Source organism: Takifugu rubripes, chromosome 13 (assembly GCF_901000725.2).
Source record: "Takifugu rubripes chromosome 13, fTakRub1.2, whole genome shotgun sequence".
Taxonomy (NCBI): Eukaryota; Metazoa; Chordata; class Actinopteri; order Tetraodontiformes; family Tetraodontidae; genus Takifugu; species Takifugu rubripes.
The window spans coordinates 14212831-14229042 of NC_042297.1; the positions used below are offsets into that span (position 1 = coordinate 14212831).

Consider the following 16212-nt stretch of genomic DNA (forward strand, 5'->3'; position numbering starts at 1 on the left):
AAGAGGATGTTTCTGTTTGCACCTCCTCCACCTCCTTCTTCTGCATCAGTAGAACAATGCTGGAGTATGTGATGTCCCTGTTGAGCGGATCGTCTGTCTCTTTGGTGCTATCGTTATCGCCATTAACATCTCTGGAGTTCTGACCTGCCAGCCAACTCTTTGACACCACAAGAAGAATCTCTTGACCTCCACTTCCTGTAGCTGGGTTAGCGCTCCATGAGTAGGTTCTGCTGGTGGAGACAAAACAAACGATGCTGTTTATACAAACTAACATAAAGGGACAGACTGGGGTAATAGTGTAACCAGGTTACACTTTTTTTTTACTCATCATTTCCCCATCTCGACACATTAATCGCTGATTTCATGGCCAGGCAACAGTGTGACCGAACCATTTTCTCCCCCTCTAGCACTCTCACACCCTACAAGATTCCTACAAGAGTGACTTTTATCATGTCTGCACAGATGGAGGAGCCCTGCAACTCTGGCCCTGGCTCAAGACAATTTGACACATTTTTATTCCTACTTTCTACAGCTATCCTGGCAGTAGCAGCATTCTTTACCTCAGAATTATTTACAGACATCAGAGGATATTCTGTGGAGTTAATATTTATATATTTCTCTTTTTTGTTCCCAGATGTCATGGCGTCCAACCTACCGAGGGTTTCCAAGTTTCGAAATGTCTATGGAAAAGTGGCCAACCGGGAGCAAAGCTTCGAAGGTATCCCCATCACCAAGAACGTCCATGACAACCACTTCTTCTGCGCTGTCAACTCCAAGTTCGTGGCAGTCGTCACTGAGAGTGCTGGCGGAGGCTCTTTCATTGTTATACTGTATCCCAGGTAACTCGCTCTGCTACGGCCTTGTTAGCTGGGGGGTTTTGTTTTTAGTTTCTGCTCACACACGTGAGAATAATTATGATTGAGATCAATATTTAAACCTTATGTTAATTATGTGGCGTACAAAGTGTTCTCCAGGAAGTTGCTTAATCCCACATTGAAAGCTGCATCTTTGCTGTAGGACATTGTGCAATTGGTCTTTCCTCCTGGCGAGAAGTGGCAGTTAAACTCTGCCACCAGTGTGTGGATGCACCTGTAAATGAATAAACGCAGGTTAAAAAAAATGCATATGCTTTAAATACATTTCTGTTACAGTCTGGTCCCGCATAGTGGTGCTGCTTGTTAGTCAGATAGAAAAGGTGCCGCTACAACCCAAAAATTGTGGAAATATTGGTGAAATGAGGGCTTGATGTTAGTAAGAGTGCTGGTAAGTGAATTCCGGCTTTGCCGCTGATGCTGGATTAATCATTAATACAACAGCGTTTCAGGGTTTAACATGGAGATAAGCCTTAAGAGCTACACTTTTTATGTGAGCCAGAGCACAAGAATGGAATTTAAACACATTTATACACACTCATTATGTGCAGCAGTGATGATGGTTTTACCATCTGGGCTCAGCAGCAGTGTTTGCTTTGACCATAGACCACAGTACTGGTCTGAAACCGTATGATTACATCGAATTTCTTACACAATATTTTGGATTCACCTCTTTAAGAGATTTTTCTGCCAACTAACTCAAAAGCTCTTGGCTGCAGAGCAAACTCAAGTAAAGCTGCTGTTACGCCAGAAATCAGCGCCGAGGGTGAAAGACCTGCAGCATTTCCACGGCCATCAACATGATTAACCCTCCATTTACTTTTATATTATAGTCCCGCCAACTTTCCACTGGTCTCATATTAGATGGACTATCCAGAAGAGGATAATGTGCATTCTTTGCTGCTCGATTCTGAGATTAATGTGAAATTGAACACCGGTGCGCTCTGCTTCTACTTCTTTATTGTGATTTAAAATGTAATCTTTACATCTGAAGATGGTTACATTTCTGGATGTGGACTGGAGTAATTAATCCCAGAACTCACGCGTATAATATCATCAATTTATTGCATATTGACTGAAATGAGACATGAATGAGATGGATGGATTTGTGCTGTGTCATGACTGCATGATGATGCAGATTGATTGATTTTCTTCTCGTCAAAGTGCCCCACTGCTGCACTTCCTGAGCTTTCTGCTGAGCTGACGAGCTCAGAAATGGACATTTACCACATTCAGCAGAGGCACAGCTGACATCTTCTCTGGGAAGATGGCTGCTGTTTCAGAAAGGAGACAGGCTGTAAAAACTCAGTGTACTCGATCAATAAGAGTAAATATAAAAAGCACATCATGCTTTCCTCAGATGGGAAAGGTGAAACACTTCCACATAGCTTTGATTCCTGTTAACATGAGTTAAAATCACACCAAGAATACCTTACGAATACCTTACTAAACATCTTTCTTAGAAGACTTGTATCCTTGTTACGGACCAGTCCAAACCCTACTTACTGGGTTATCAACACATATGCTGCATATGGAAGATTCAGCCTGAGGGTGTTGTTCAAACACCACCACCAAAGGACCTGAATCTGAATCTGAATTTAGCTTCTATGAAGATATAATGGTTAGCAATGAAAAGAATGGATGAGTTCCAACCTCAATTAGGAGGAGATAAGAGGCGGTATGCTGGGTGATGTCACTGGTCTCACTTTAAATCAACTAGCTGTTTAGCAGCCTGTGGATGTTGTGTCATGGAAAAAGAAAAATTCCAAACTAAGGCAGAAATCTAAATCTCCTGCCAGCTTTCATTAATGAAAGCCCACTGCGTGTGACTACCAAGGTGTGATCCAACTGATAGATTCAGAGCGATCCTGCCAGACGGCCATATGGACGAGCACATGGGGAGGCTGGAAGCACCTGCATAAAGAGAGAAGCCCAGAAAGTGACGCATAAGGTCAGAAAGAGCCCCAGACAAAGAGGGAGCGTGTGTTGGGCGTTGGCACTTCAGTCACCGTATTCTAGAAATAGGCCAACCACTCAAGCAGCAGCGAGGTGATCTGCCAACCCCCAGTCTGATGATTGTTCATTAGACACCTCCTCGCTTATCTGACAGAATCTATTTTAAACAAGGCTGAACTGTAAAAAGAAAAGCATATCAGACCGCCTGACTGTCCAGGGCTGAGTGACAAAGCAGAGAATATGGATTCCTCTCTATAAGCATGAGTCAGCCAGGTCTTTTTAGGTTAATGAACCATGGGCCATAAGGGAGGTTGTGCCAAAGTATTTATAACTTCTGCTAAGACTCATTTTCTTTTTAATTAGTGGGTGGCCATTTTGTGGCTGCAGGATTGGATAAAATGCATCCTGGTGATGTTTAATCAGTGTTCTGATGTGCATGCAGTGGTTCTGAAGCCACAGGAACCCAGCCTTGGTCTCCTTGTTAATTAGCCTTTATTGGCAACAACTATTAATAAGCAATGACAGCATTCGCATGGCTCTTTCCTGACGACCATTTAGATTACCCCTGGTTCCGTGTGGACTTCATTACTTGCAGGTAATTAGCTCTGGCTAAATCAGGTCACCTCAGCTCTGTGTTAATAATAATTTGAGGATATAAAAGTCAAATTCATCACAAGGACTTGAATTATCATGATGAACTGTCGACCATTTACCTGAATTTGAGGGGATTTGAGAAAAGTGTTCTGAGAGGAACTTTAGTGAGTCTCAAATGCCATAGAGACTTGATTAATTGTGTAAATCAACTCTTATTTTGATTTGTGTCCATTGCTCTCTGTCCCTTATATTGTCTTCCCCTCGGTTTTTGTCTGCTTTTTTTCCCTTTTACCCTTGTGTTGTTTTGCATTAACTCGCTTTAATTGGAAAACATTTCTGTGGCTGGATTCCTGCTTGCTGCTGCGACTGGTTTTGCTCAGTATTTATTTCACTGTGCTTTATTTTGCATTCCTGCATTCCTTGTTTGTGCCCAGACTTACCCACAGAAATGGCTGGACCCCTGAGAAAGTTTAAAGAATGGGCCTTCCACAAGCTCTGCCTCACTTACATCAACACTTTGGGCACTCACTACAATATCATGATGATTACACCCAGAAGAGCCCTTACCAGCTCAGTAGTTCCCCCTTTGTTGATTTCTGTTTGCCTGTGAAATAAAGAGGTGAAAAATAGAAAGAAATATTTTTATTATTGCTTTCTTGGAGAAGTTGCTTTTGGCCTTTTTACTTGTAACTGTAGATGATGACGATGTAAAAGTGAGTTGATTTATATTTGATTAAGCATTCAAACCTCCCTTTTCTGTTGATAGTGCACAACTGCTCTCTCTCATACACGCAAAGACAAACTGGATTGCAGTGTGACATGAGCCGATGCTCTTAAACAAATCCCTCAGGAAATAAAAAAGGGGTCACTGAATCGAAGTGACATCAAACGTTCATGGCATCATGGGTGACGTCAGTAGGCTGCAGCCTTGAATTGTTGAGAAACGTTGCCCCTCGTGGTCAGTATACATTATTGCAATAATGGCGTGTTTACCCAGGTGGCCTTGCGCAATAATCAAGTATGTTGTTTTGAAGTATGTTTGGTTTTCATTTGAATTTATCAGTTTTCTGCTTCTCCGTCTGTTCTATAAGTTCCCTGAATGTTCAATGAATGCGCTTTAATGTCATCTTGCAGGCATTATTTTAGAATTGCAGACCCGCTAGAGTAGATGCTAATCTGCTTCTCTCACCGTATCAGTCTGGCCGGTTGGACTCTCACTACCCCAAAGTATGTGGCCATCAGGGAAAAGTGTTGGATATCAAGTGGAATCCCTTCTTTGAAACATCATAGCATCCTGCTCGGAAGACGCCTCCGTAAGTGCTTCAATGCACATTTACATTCGCAGGGTGTGAGGGGGATGCTGAGAGCAGTGGAGCAGGTCTGACCCAGAACTCTGCCATAAAGCTTCTGCCAATTAGCTGCTGTTCTTAAGGTCTCAAACTGTACAATAATTCATTATCTATCAATATCATTATGTCAAACACATTCACACATAAAATTATCTTTATCATAGTGTATGTATCTACTACATTACTACATACTGACAATAACACTGTGTTGCACGCGCTGTAGCGTCCTTTCACTTGTTGAGGGATAATCTGCCAATGCAGAGACTCTGTAATCCAGTCTAATCCTAATGCAGTGCACTGCATAGATACCATGTGCTATTTCTGATCAGACCTGCCCCACTGCAGTCGGAGGCTCATATTTCACAGCTATGAAAACATTCCAAACATTAATAAACTTATTACTGTCATTGTTTGTCCCTCACACTGTCCTTGTGTCTATGATTTATGCGGGTGCACAACGCAGGTGAGAATATGGGAGATCCCAGAGGGGGGCCTGAGGCGCAACATGATGGAAGCGGTGCTGGAGCTGTATGGCCACAGCAGACGCGTGGGCCTGATCGAGTGGCACCCCACCAGCAGCGGCATCCTCTTTAGTGCTGGTTATGACTACAAGGTATCAGTAACACCAAGTTATGCAATTACAATTGAATTGTGATGCATTTTGTTAATGGATGTTGATTTCAATCATTACGTAAAGTCTGTAGCACACGCAGCCAAAGCTTCAAACCAGATCATCAGCTTTAGAGCCGATTCACCTACATAAGCCTTGCTGGTCTTGACAGATCCTGATCTGGAATCTGGAGATCGGAGAGCCGGTGAAAATGATTGACTGCCACACTGACGTCATCCTCAGCATGTCCTTCAACACTGATGGCAGCCTGCTGGCCACCAGCTGCAAGGACAAGAAGATGCGCATCATTGAGCCTCGCTCCGGGACCGTCCTCCAGGTCAGAGGAGGGGGAGGGACGCGTTATATTGTCTTGAATGGATCTCCAAGCATCGCAGCATCTTCCCACTCTAAACATTACGCAAATGAACTGAAACACGGTTGAAAATGTGGCCATACACATAAAGTTTCACCCCGTCTCTCTCTCCATCAGCAAGCCAGCTGTAAGAACCACCGGGTAAACCGAGTGGTGTTCCTGGGCAACATGAAACGACTGCTCACCACAGGGGTATCTCGCTGGAACACCCGGGAGATCGCCCTCTGGGACCAGGTCAGAGCGCGGCTTGTAGATGTGCTCCCAGAATGGGGGGGGTGTTAAATTCCCTGCGTGTGTGCTGGTTTTCCCAGGAGGACCTGTCCATGCCGATAGTGGAAGAGGACATAGACGGGCTCTCAGGGTTGCTGTTTCCCTTCTACGATGCTGACACACACATGTTGTACCTGGCGGGAAAGGTGAGAGCCCCTTAAACTTCTGACATTAGGTGTATTTCCACTGCAGGAATGTTGGGGTAATTTTACAGGACATCTCCACTGCAAGATCCTCCCCTAAAAGGCTCCAAGGTGGGTACTTACTAAAACTTCTGGGTGGGGCTTGCAGTTTACTCGGCACCAATTGACTCAACCTTGAGCACGAAGTGATGGGGAGTACAACAGAAGAGGAGCATCAGCCTAGCAGATACTGCTTAATCACAACCTGTGCTGTTTAATATTTATGATCACACCGACGTGTACACAGATACAGCTTGCAGTGATAGGGCGGGACTTAAAAAGTCACATGGACAAAACTCGGTAACTGCACACTTCCCCCACCTGTAGGAAACCACATTTTCTTAGAATATTACACAGCTGCTTTTGTGTTTACCTCCTTCCTCGTTGTTTATGACAAGGACATCGAGAGGGCCCAGTGAGAGGTTCCTGTAAAGTTCCAGTATTTACCAGGAACTCCCACAGTGGAAATGTGCTTATAACTATTCAATATATAGGTGGTCCTAGAAAAATGCATTCTGTTGCCTAGCAGCCACTGTGGCTTCTCCTACACTGTAAAAAACGGAGGAGGATTTGGACTGTAGGTTCTTGTAGTGTGTATTCTGGTGTGCTGCAGCAGGCTAATAATATCTATGTTATCAGCAGGCAGACTTCAGACATGTATTGATATTCAGATTGTATTGAATGACAGGCCCTGGCACAGAGACTGAGTCTGATAAATGAAGGGGTGCATTATCTGTTGTTTCAATACATGAATTAAGAGAAACAAGACATGATTTGAAGATTTGCTCATTCAACTTTTAACCCCATTGTTGTGCAACAGGGAGACGGTAACATCCGCTACTTTGAGATTACCACGGAGAAGCCGTACTTGCAGTACCTGATGGAGTTTCCGATCCCCAACTCCGCAGAAAGGTTTGGGTAAGTCACCTGTGTCTGCAACAACATGTTGTCCCCCCTGCAGCCCTGGTGTGACTGCCATTTTCTCCCACCACAGGTGTGATGCCAAAGCACGGGCTGGATGTCGGAGCCTGTGAGGTCCTTTCGTTTTCTACAAGCTCGTCACCATGAAGGGCTTGATCGAGCCCATTTCAATGATCGTGCCGAGAAGGGTGAGTAAGGGAATGACATTAATTAGCTGATTCTGCTCTGCTGTCTGAAGAATCTTTTCAATACATCTATAGGCTTCATTTAGTGCTCTCAGGCAAAGAAATCTGGTTCAAGAGGCTCCACTTCAGCTTTTTCCTCACACGCAGGCTTTTAGATCATCAACCCTGACAAGTCTAATCACTAAAATGCTAATATTTGCTGTTTCCCGGCTTACAGTCAGATACATACCAGGAGGACATCTACCCCATGACGGCGGGAACAGAACCGGCTTTATCAGCCAGCGAATGGCTGAGCGGCATCAACAGAGGTAAACGCACTGCACGGGTTTATGCGTCACAAACATCAACGTGCAGCCTGATCCTGCATTTTGGCAAAGAAAATGCTGCAATGCAACACAACCCTGCATCTCCAGTTGGTTTTCTGCGCTGTGGTCAGCCCTCACACGCTGCCACTGAGCATATGGCCTCGTCCTGATGCCAACAGGATGCAGAGCAAGCAGCTTCACCTGAGCTCTCCTTTGTTTGGAAGTAAAGCTTTGGGAATCCTTTTATTGTTTCCGTCTTCCACAATATATGGGTACATTTAAATGTATTTATGCAATTGTCAGAAGTATATTTCATAGATTCCAGTCAGTTAAGTACATTGTGTATCTTTATGGAGTACAAATTGTTCTGTGCTTCTGGTTTTGGAAGCTCTGACTCAGCTGATACAGTTATGTAGTCTTATTTTACATGTGTCTTGAACAACAACAATTTCCTGCTGGACTTTAACATTTTTAAAATGTTGCCATGGAAAAGGTTGAGAAAAAAAGAATGGAGATTCAGCTGTAAAACAAGTGTCTTTGAGGCAGCCATATTCTATAAAATCCTGACTTATTTATTCTAGACACAGTTTCAATTTCATAGCCCAGATTAAGAGTGTTTTGTTGTAAAAAATAAAGTACTTTATGGTTCAACGACAGTTTAAAGTTTAAATATTTGTGTTGGTCTTCACATGCCTCTGCCTCTTGGTGCTAACAGACCCAGTCCTGATGTCCCTGAAGGACAGTTACCGTCGGCCAAACCAGCTGGTCTTCAAAGCACCAGTGAAGGAAAAGAAGAGCGTTGTGGTGAATGGAATCGACCTGCTGGAGAACGTGCCTCCCAGGACGGAGAACGAGGTATGTGAAGAGGTGATGAGAACTAGGAGCTGTGCTTAATGCTAATAGGCTGTTTCATCGTTTTGCATATATTTGATAGGAAAACAAATCTAGTGTTTCAGATTATTGTCTGTCTGAGGCGAGGTGACACTGAGGTGATTTCTTTTTTCTGTGTGCAGCTGCTGCGGATGTTCTTCAGGCAACAGGATGAGTTGCGGCGGCTGAAGGAGGAGCTGACCTCCAAGGATGTGAGAATACGTCAGCTGGAGCTGGAGCTGAACAACCTGAAGAACGTCAGCCCCAACAACGTCTGACCTCCGCGCCTCGTGGCCTGGCAAAGCTGCTTCTGCTGCTCCCACTTCTGACCTCTGATCAACAGTCTCCTGAGCCTTCCTGCCTTTTTTTTATCAATTACCTATGTCATGATTTTTTTTTTAATGAGCCACACAATGAGACAAAAACTGCTGGCCAAAACTGGAATATTGCTCTCATGGCAGATCTAAAGGTATTGGAGGCGAGGCAAAATTTACTCACTGCCACCATGAAATAGATGAGGTTGTAGTTTTAGGTGAAACTTGTTTTCAAATATATCTCATGCAGCACATTTAACTCTAATTTTCTCTCACATTTCCTCTACGTTTGTTGGGAACGAGCTACTGCGCTCGTCCTCGTTTCATCCAAACATTGTTGGGTTGTTTTGGGTATTTTTTTTTAAACTGGAGGATTTAAAGACTCACTGGTCCCCAAATTTCCTCCCTGAGGCCTTAGACCCAGCTGCACAGATGCAGCCAGCTGCAGGGTCCTCTCAGAAATGGCTAGTGTGCAGCTGGACGATGAGACCAGGAACCTTTCTTTCTTCCACCGAGCTGCTTTCCAATGACTTCTCTTATGTGAATATTGGCTGTAAATTTATATCACGTATAAATAGGAACCCAAATGCAGTCATACACCCCAAAAAGACCATTTGAAGTGTGTTCAATTAAGAACGACACGAATCCTGACATGATGGACTCACTACTCGTATATAGGCTCAAGGGAACCTTTGCTGGCTAACCAATCTTCGGGGCCACTTTTGAGGAGGGAATAATGTACAGTATTGTATTTATTTGTCCCATTTATAGCTAATAACACTTGATAATCCCATCGTTTATGTAAAAAGTGGCTGTGCAAGTAATGAATGTGATGCTTGATGGGGTTTGTAGAGTGGCCTCACTAAAAGTGCTCTACTTCCAATTATACCAAGATACATTTTTGCCTTTGCCAGTGCAGGAATCTGTAATAATAGCCATCCTTCCACATTTAAAACAAAATATAATCACTCATACTGAAACATGTTTACGCGTAGCTGCGATTTTTACTGTAGGCACTTCATCTGAGTCGTGTTGGACTTTAGCGCCATTGTAATATTTTGATTTAGCTCGCTTCATTAGTTCTTCAGGAAAATAGTAACCAAAAACATTCCAGCTGTATTTAAGTCCAGTTCTGATTCTGCTTTATCTCGGAGATTTTCGCTTTATCTAGGATAAGCGAAGAGATCAAAAAATAAAAAAACGATTTGAAAACACACTTGTGGTTAAAGTAGGTTGCAAGAATCCAAGGCTGAAAGTGGCAGTGAGCCATGAATGGACCAGAGTGAGAGGGATGAATGAAGAGATGAGGGCCTCACTTTAGGACGCTCCTGATGTTTGAGAGGGACCGAAGGTTAAATAGCAGATTTAACTCGCTGGAGAGTGAATGGTAATCAGAAAAACTAATGTTACACTGGAACTCACATACTCTCACCTGAAGCCATTTGACTTGTCTGCGTTGTACAAGGATCACAACAAATCACAACATATATAAAAGGGATTTATTGAAGTGACTGGGAGGGCAAAAAGCAAACAATTTAGGTGATGACGGTGGATTTCACATGGTGTGAAAAATCACTGAGGTAAGCCAATCTGACCATTATGTAGATTTATCAAAACAAAGTCTAAATAACTGACTGCTTTCCAGAGTTTACACTTTGAAACAATAAATTTTCCAATGTAATTTGCAGTTGTAACCTCCATTTATATCGAGCACTTCTCTACACTACCACCACCACAAATTCACACCTGTGTGTCTCACACACACACACTCACACACACGAAACAAAAACGAGAAAAGATAATGAGTTCTGACGTTGAACATTTCCCCATGGAAAGATTATGCATACAAAGTTAATGTTCAAATTCCAAGAAATTTCACACTGCGTATGTCAGATAAAGCAGCATACATAGTTAATATCTTAATACAAGTCATACTTTTACCTCGGTTTTCCGTTTAATATCTGCCGTCGTCAAAGGGAATACAAAAAAATAGATTTGGTCATTATTTACAAGAACACGTAATTTCCGAACTATCAAAGCTGAGGGTTTAAGAAGGGGGGGGGGCTTTGACAAGGGCAGACATTGGTTTGCTGTGATTATTCTTTTTAAAAATATGCCCGGCGAGGGTCACATGTGCATGTTCAGACAGAGGTTTCACACCAGGACAGCAGAGTAATCGGCATACTGTGACACTACAAATACATAACTTACATTAAATTTTTTTTTTTTTTTTTAAAGTACGATGCAGAAAATAAGTTTAAGACGAGGAAAAGACACCCATACGTGAAATCCAGTAGTTGACTTTGTAATGTATTAGACATGCACTCTTATGTTTCATCTTGAATTATGAGTTAAAAGGGCCGGGGGTTTGAATACATGTGTTATCACAAATCTTAAATGGAGAAAAGAAAAAAAAAAAATCATCTTTTTTTTTTAAAAAGGTTCTTCTTTGTTGTTATATATGCTGATACAAAATCTGTCTCCACAAAGCAGTTAAAAGTGGACCATAGGACTGAAAACACAGGAGCATCAGAGGTACGGAAATTTAACTTAATGTGACAACCCCGTCTACCTGACTGGCCAATAATTAAAAAAAAAGAAAACACATACAAAATAAAAATAACACTCCTACTGCAATATGAAACTGGGTGAAAATAATACATGGGGCTGCTAGGAAGTGACAAGGAGATACAATTTTAAAACAGTTCACATCTTAGCTTTAGCAGGACTCTCAGTCGTCTTCATCTTCCTCGCCTTCTTCATCCAGCTCCCTTTTTCTCTTCTGACCTCGCTCTTCTTCTGGAAAATAGAGGAGGGTTGGTGGGTAAACAGCAGAATGAAATAAATGTTTTTAGCCTGTCCAAGCGGCTGCAGCTATGATGCATACAGCTAGCAACAATCCACAACGAAGGATGCATATTCCAGGGCCATTTAGTTTCTAAAAGATCCTCTAAAAATCTGATGAATTTGAAGCAGAAGCTACGGTGTTGCAAGCAACCATTTCTTCCTGTTGATTAAGTTCCCTAAAGCAATATTCTTTTTAAAAAGTCCAGCCACAGAGGCTGCAGCAGTGTAAAGTTGACAGGGCTACAACATCAATTTATGGTGTCAACTATATTTCAGTGCATTTAATCATGATTTCTTGTGGTCAGTTGTGTCTCTGCAGGCTTTTTTAACCTGGTGGCTTTAAACTTTACATAAATACGAATGTCAGCATGAACGCATGTATTGAAAGACAGCTTTCAATTCGCAATGAGACCCGCAGAGGTAATTGGACTCAGACAAGTGCCTCTGGTACGACCCCCTGGTACTCCACACTCTCCGAAGTGGGTCAGAGGTGTTAAGAGGTGTCTGAATGAAGCCGGCGGCAGTCACAGCTTTAAGTCAAGACTAACTTGGCCTTGCAGAAAGACAGCTCTGACCTTTTGCCATGTAGACCAGGCGGAATATACAGCAACTAGCGGACATTAACAGCGACCTCACCAGAGGATAAGCTTAAACTGATGATATGCCATCAATAATAATGTCAAATTTAATTATCAGTCAGTACAGATGTGAAATAATGTGATAAGTACAAAGCCTTGTGACATGACCCGATTAAGACTGGAAAAACACTACAGCTATGCTGGTCCGTCGTATTTACCACGATAAAAGAGAAAAATAAGCAGCAACCATGGAAAAATAAGTAATTATTTTTATTTCTAACAATTAATAAGAGCCTCAAAGGACAACAAACTCTACTATATTTTAGGCCGTGACACTGAAATAAACATGAGAATAAACATTTGAGTAATCCGATGATTATTCGGGTTTGTTTTGATTAAAGCGCGTGCACCCAGTTTACATCAAACACTATTAAACTCACCCTCCTCATCCTCGTCATCAACCTCTCGGTCATTTAAGTCTTCCTCCTCTTCCTCCTTCACAACAAAAAGAAGTTAGAATTTTGAATGAAATGAAACATTTTAAACTACAGAATTCAGAGATCATAACCTGGACCCACCTCCCCACTCAAGTCATCTTCGTCCTCTTCATCTTCATCTCCCTCATCTTCCTCCTCATCACCTGGTGCTGCATCTTCATCATACTCCTCCTCATCTGTAAATATCAATGGAGGGTTTATCATCAGCTACATATTGTGATGGAAGCCGGCATACAGCTGGCCATATAACTATTCCTTCATTCTCAAACTAACCATCTTCATCATCATCTTCATCATCCAAGCCCTCTGCATAGACTTCGCTGTCTGAATCTGGAGCCTCTTTGTCATCCTTGTCATAGCCGTCCAGGTACGTGAGCTGGGGTAGTAGCTTGAACACACTGTCTCTGTACTCGCTCAGGTTTGTCACTTCACAGTTATAGAGATCGAGGCTTTTCAGAGTCCCCAGTTCTTTCTATTAAAAGGAAAAGTCACAACTGGAGTAAGCGTGGATTATACATTTCTCTGCTGCACTTTTACTTTTTAACCCAGGATCTCACTTACCAATGGCTCTATTGTACTGAGATCTTCAATCTTGTTGCAGCTAAGGTTGAGATGTGTGAGGTTGGGGCATTTCTCCACCAGAACTTCCAACCCTCCTGAGATCCTGTTATCGCTGAGTTCGAGCTGTTGACGAAATCAACAATCAGTGTGTTTGAAAATGGTAGAATAAAAAATATTGTAACCTTGGAAAAAGAAAAGAAAATCCACCTTCTTGAGTTTATTTAGCTTCGGCAAGTGGGCGACTGTTGTGAGTCCAACATTGATTGTGCTTAGAAATTCCAGCTCCTCAAATTCATCCGTCAGCCCTTCAATTTTTCCATCATTGGAGCGACAATTGTCTAGAACAAGCTCTTTGACCTGTTAAACACACCAACACAAGCTTACGTAAATACAAACTGTAAAATTTATTATAAAACTGTTTTATGATAGTGTTTATCAATACTTGGATTTGGATGTTTTAATGTAATCGTATATTGACGGTGGGTTATCAAATTCAAACATCTACAAAATGCTGCTACTTATATAGAGGCTGTTGTCATTTTGTTTCATTTTCACCAATGAAAACTAGAATGAGCAAATACAGTACATAAGATTATGAAACATTTCTTTGCTTTAATAAAAAAAAATGGCCACCACATAAAAACCAACTTTCAAGACAATACAGCAATTCAAAATAATTATAATTTTGTCTATTTTCTTCGCATATTTCAAAATAACCTGGTCAAATATTACGTACTGTGGTAAATAAACAGCACATACAATAGATATTATTGAACACTTAATTTATAAGTAATTTAGTAAATAGTAGAATCTAAAGGATAAATGAGGTCAACACATTTATGTTGATAAGCGGTCACTGGTGCGCTGTTATCACCCCGGAACAGCCAAACGGCCTCCCGAGATCATATTTGTGTCAACGTTCCAAGTATCGCGATACCGCGGGTCTCCTTTCATTACGTATTTGTCATTTATTTGCTTTTTAAAAAGGAGAAATAGACACGCTTCTCTGGTCTGAAGAGGTGAATTGTGACTAGGTGTCGAGTTCTAGAGAAACCCGATGAGTGTGGGCGGCTAGAAAGGGCGCAGATGCACGTTAGGAAACACAAGTCGTAGTGAAAGAGACCTACGAGTCGTGCACAGGGTCATTTGTGAGTAGGAGGGGCAGCTGAGGCAGATTAGATAGCTGCCAGGCAAACGATTCATTGTTCTTGTGCTAAACTCTCCCCGTTTGGACTCTTGGCGTGTGTAGACTTCTATTAATGAGAAGGTATGATGACTCGTTCGTCGTTCGTGTCGAATGAACGGGATATTCGGCGGATTTCGACTTGCCTTTGTTACTCGGTAAAATGGCGGCTTGTCCTAGTTCTGGAAAACTAGAGCAACAACGCGGCTCGACGATTAGTTTTCATCACTCGCCTCTCGAACTGTCGTCAAAAAGAAACAAAAAAAGTGTCGATAAATCAAGTCAACATACAGTTGTCAACAACGAAGCGGTCGTGTTTGTGTCCTTGTCGCCATGGCCGGTGGCAGATATCGGTCCGCGCTAGCGCGGCTCTCATTCGACCATCTGTCCGCACTGTGGCTCCTCATGTCGGCTGCGTTCTCGTCGATTTAAGCCGCTCATCATTCTTACTGCGCTTCCTGAACGGCTAAACGATTCAGTCGGACACTTGGGTGGACTGTGTGTGAAGGCTGCAGCCATATGGGGACAATTTTGAGGTTGTGCTCTTTATGCATCATTGATAATGTCATGACTTTGAGTTAACCGCATCCTTAACGCGACGATTGCACGCTTAAAATTGTTGAGACGGATGCATTTCCTCAGCCAAATCAAGGCTCAAATAACAGGTAAATAAGGGCAGCGTGGGTTTGAAACGAGAAAAGGCTGCCTTCGTAGATCAAAAGTTACAAATATGGCTTCTGATACCGCTTGCCTTGTTTATACCGCTGGCATGAAAAAAGCAGTGCTACGTTCTCAAATTGCACATCATAAACGTGATGTTGGAGCCGCGCTAAAGTTCGACCCGCTCACCCGCAGCACCTGCCGACTGTAAACACGTACGCCACAGCGAGAGCCCACGTCTCCATCATCCTTTAACTTGCAAGAAACTTTGCATCTCCATGCCAAAGACATCACACCAAAGATTCTCCATTAGCTGAGAGTGGAACGTTAACAGAGCGAGATGCGCGGCACAACTTACATCTGACGGAGTGCGGTTCCGCAACTCCAGGTGAATTCTTCTCCTCATGAGCATCCTCGATCGGCGCGGCCCCGGTGTAATAACACACTTTTAATAATTACTGCAAATGCAACTAGCACCTCCAGAACAGACTGCTGTTGTTCATTCAAACTTGATCCGCTCGGTGGGCGGGACCACGTTTCGGGATTGTCGTCACTGCCGACCAATGAGAGCGAGAGGATAAAGAGGGAAGGGATTTGCCGTCGCCTTAGCCAATGAGGGCGCTCCGGGAAGACTGGGTGGGGTTTTGTTGTCGAAGTTTGGTTGTTTAACTGAAGTTTACATGGCTAATGTAATACCCAAATACCTGAATCCGCGCCACCGGAGAGGGACCGACCAGCCTGCTGCGTGTTCTTAGAGGGGATGAGTCGACACCGCTGCAGCCTTGTTTCAAGGTGAAGTCCAAAAGCCGTGGGGCCCCAGTATTCAGAAACACATAACATCCTAAAGTGCATAATATATCCCATGCAGACAAAAAGTTAAATGGTTTCACTTAATAAAGCCTTAGATCACATGCAAATACCAGTTCATTGAAAATATTATGAGCCCAATTACAATAAATGATTAATAACGTCCTGCTGCCAAATGATAATCTTTCCACTTAAATGTGCTTTCTGGCGTCAAAAGCTTTCCACGAAAACGGGAGCATTTTAGTTTCAGGTTTTAAATCAACTGCACGGACGGGTAG

At 42.7% G+C, this 16212-nt stretch overlaps 2 protein-coding genes across 2 annotated transcripts; one reads left to right on the forward strand and one right to left on the reverse strand.

The window, feature by feature from the left end:
* The first annotated feature begins 634 nt into the window (after positions 1-634).
* coro2ba (coronin, actin binding protein, 2Ba) lies at positions 635-10482 on the forward strand. Its single transcript, XM_029845659.1, is given in 15 exon segments — positions 635-661; positions 664-829; positions 4609-4698; positions 4701-4735; positions 5235-5384; positions 5554-5718; positions 5872-5988; positions 6066-6170; positions 7027-7092; positions 7094-7124; positions 7201-7244; positions 7247-7315; positions 7530-7620; positions 8333-8472; positions 8631-10482. Coding segments are annotated over 15 exon segments (1431 nt in total). The 3' UTR covers positions 8766-10482.
* Positions 10483-11018: 536 nt separating this feature from the next.
* Positions 11019-15660, reverse strand: anp32a (acidic (leucine-rich) nuclear phosphoprotein 32 family, member A). The gene is made up of 7 exons (XM_011609971.2): positions 15486-15660; positions 13492-13641; positions 13285-13407; positions 12997-13195; positions 12805-12899; positions 12667-12721; positions 11019-11600 (listed from the first exon to the last, which is right to left on the reverse strand). The coding sequence occupies exons 1-7, from the start codon at positions 15537-15539 to the stop codon at positions 11533-11535; spliced, it is 744 nt and encodes a 247-aa protein (XP_011608273.1). The 5' UTR covers positions 15540-15660; the 3' UTR covers positions 11019-11532.
* Between the last annotated feature and the right edge of the window lie 552 nt (positions 15661-16212).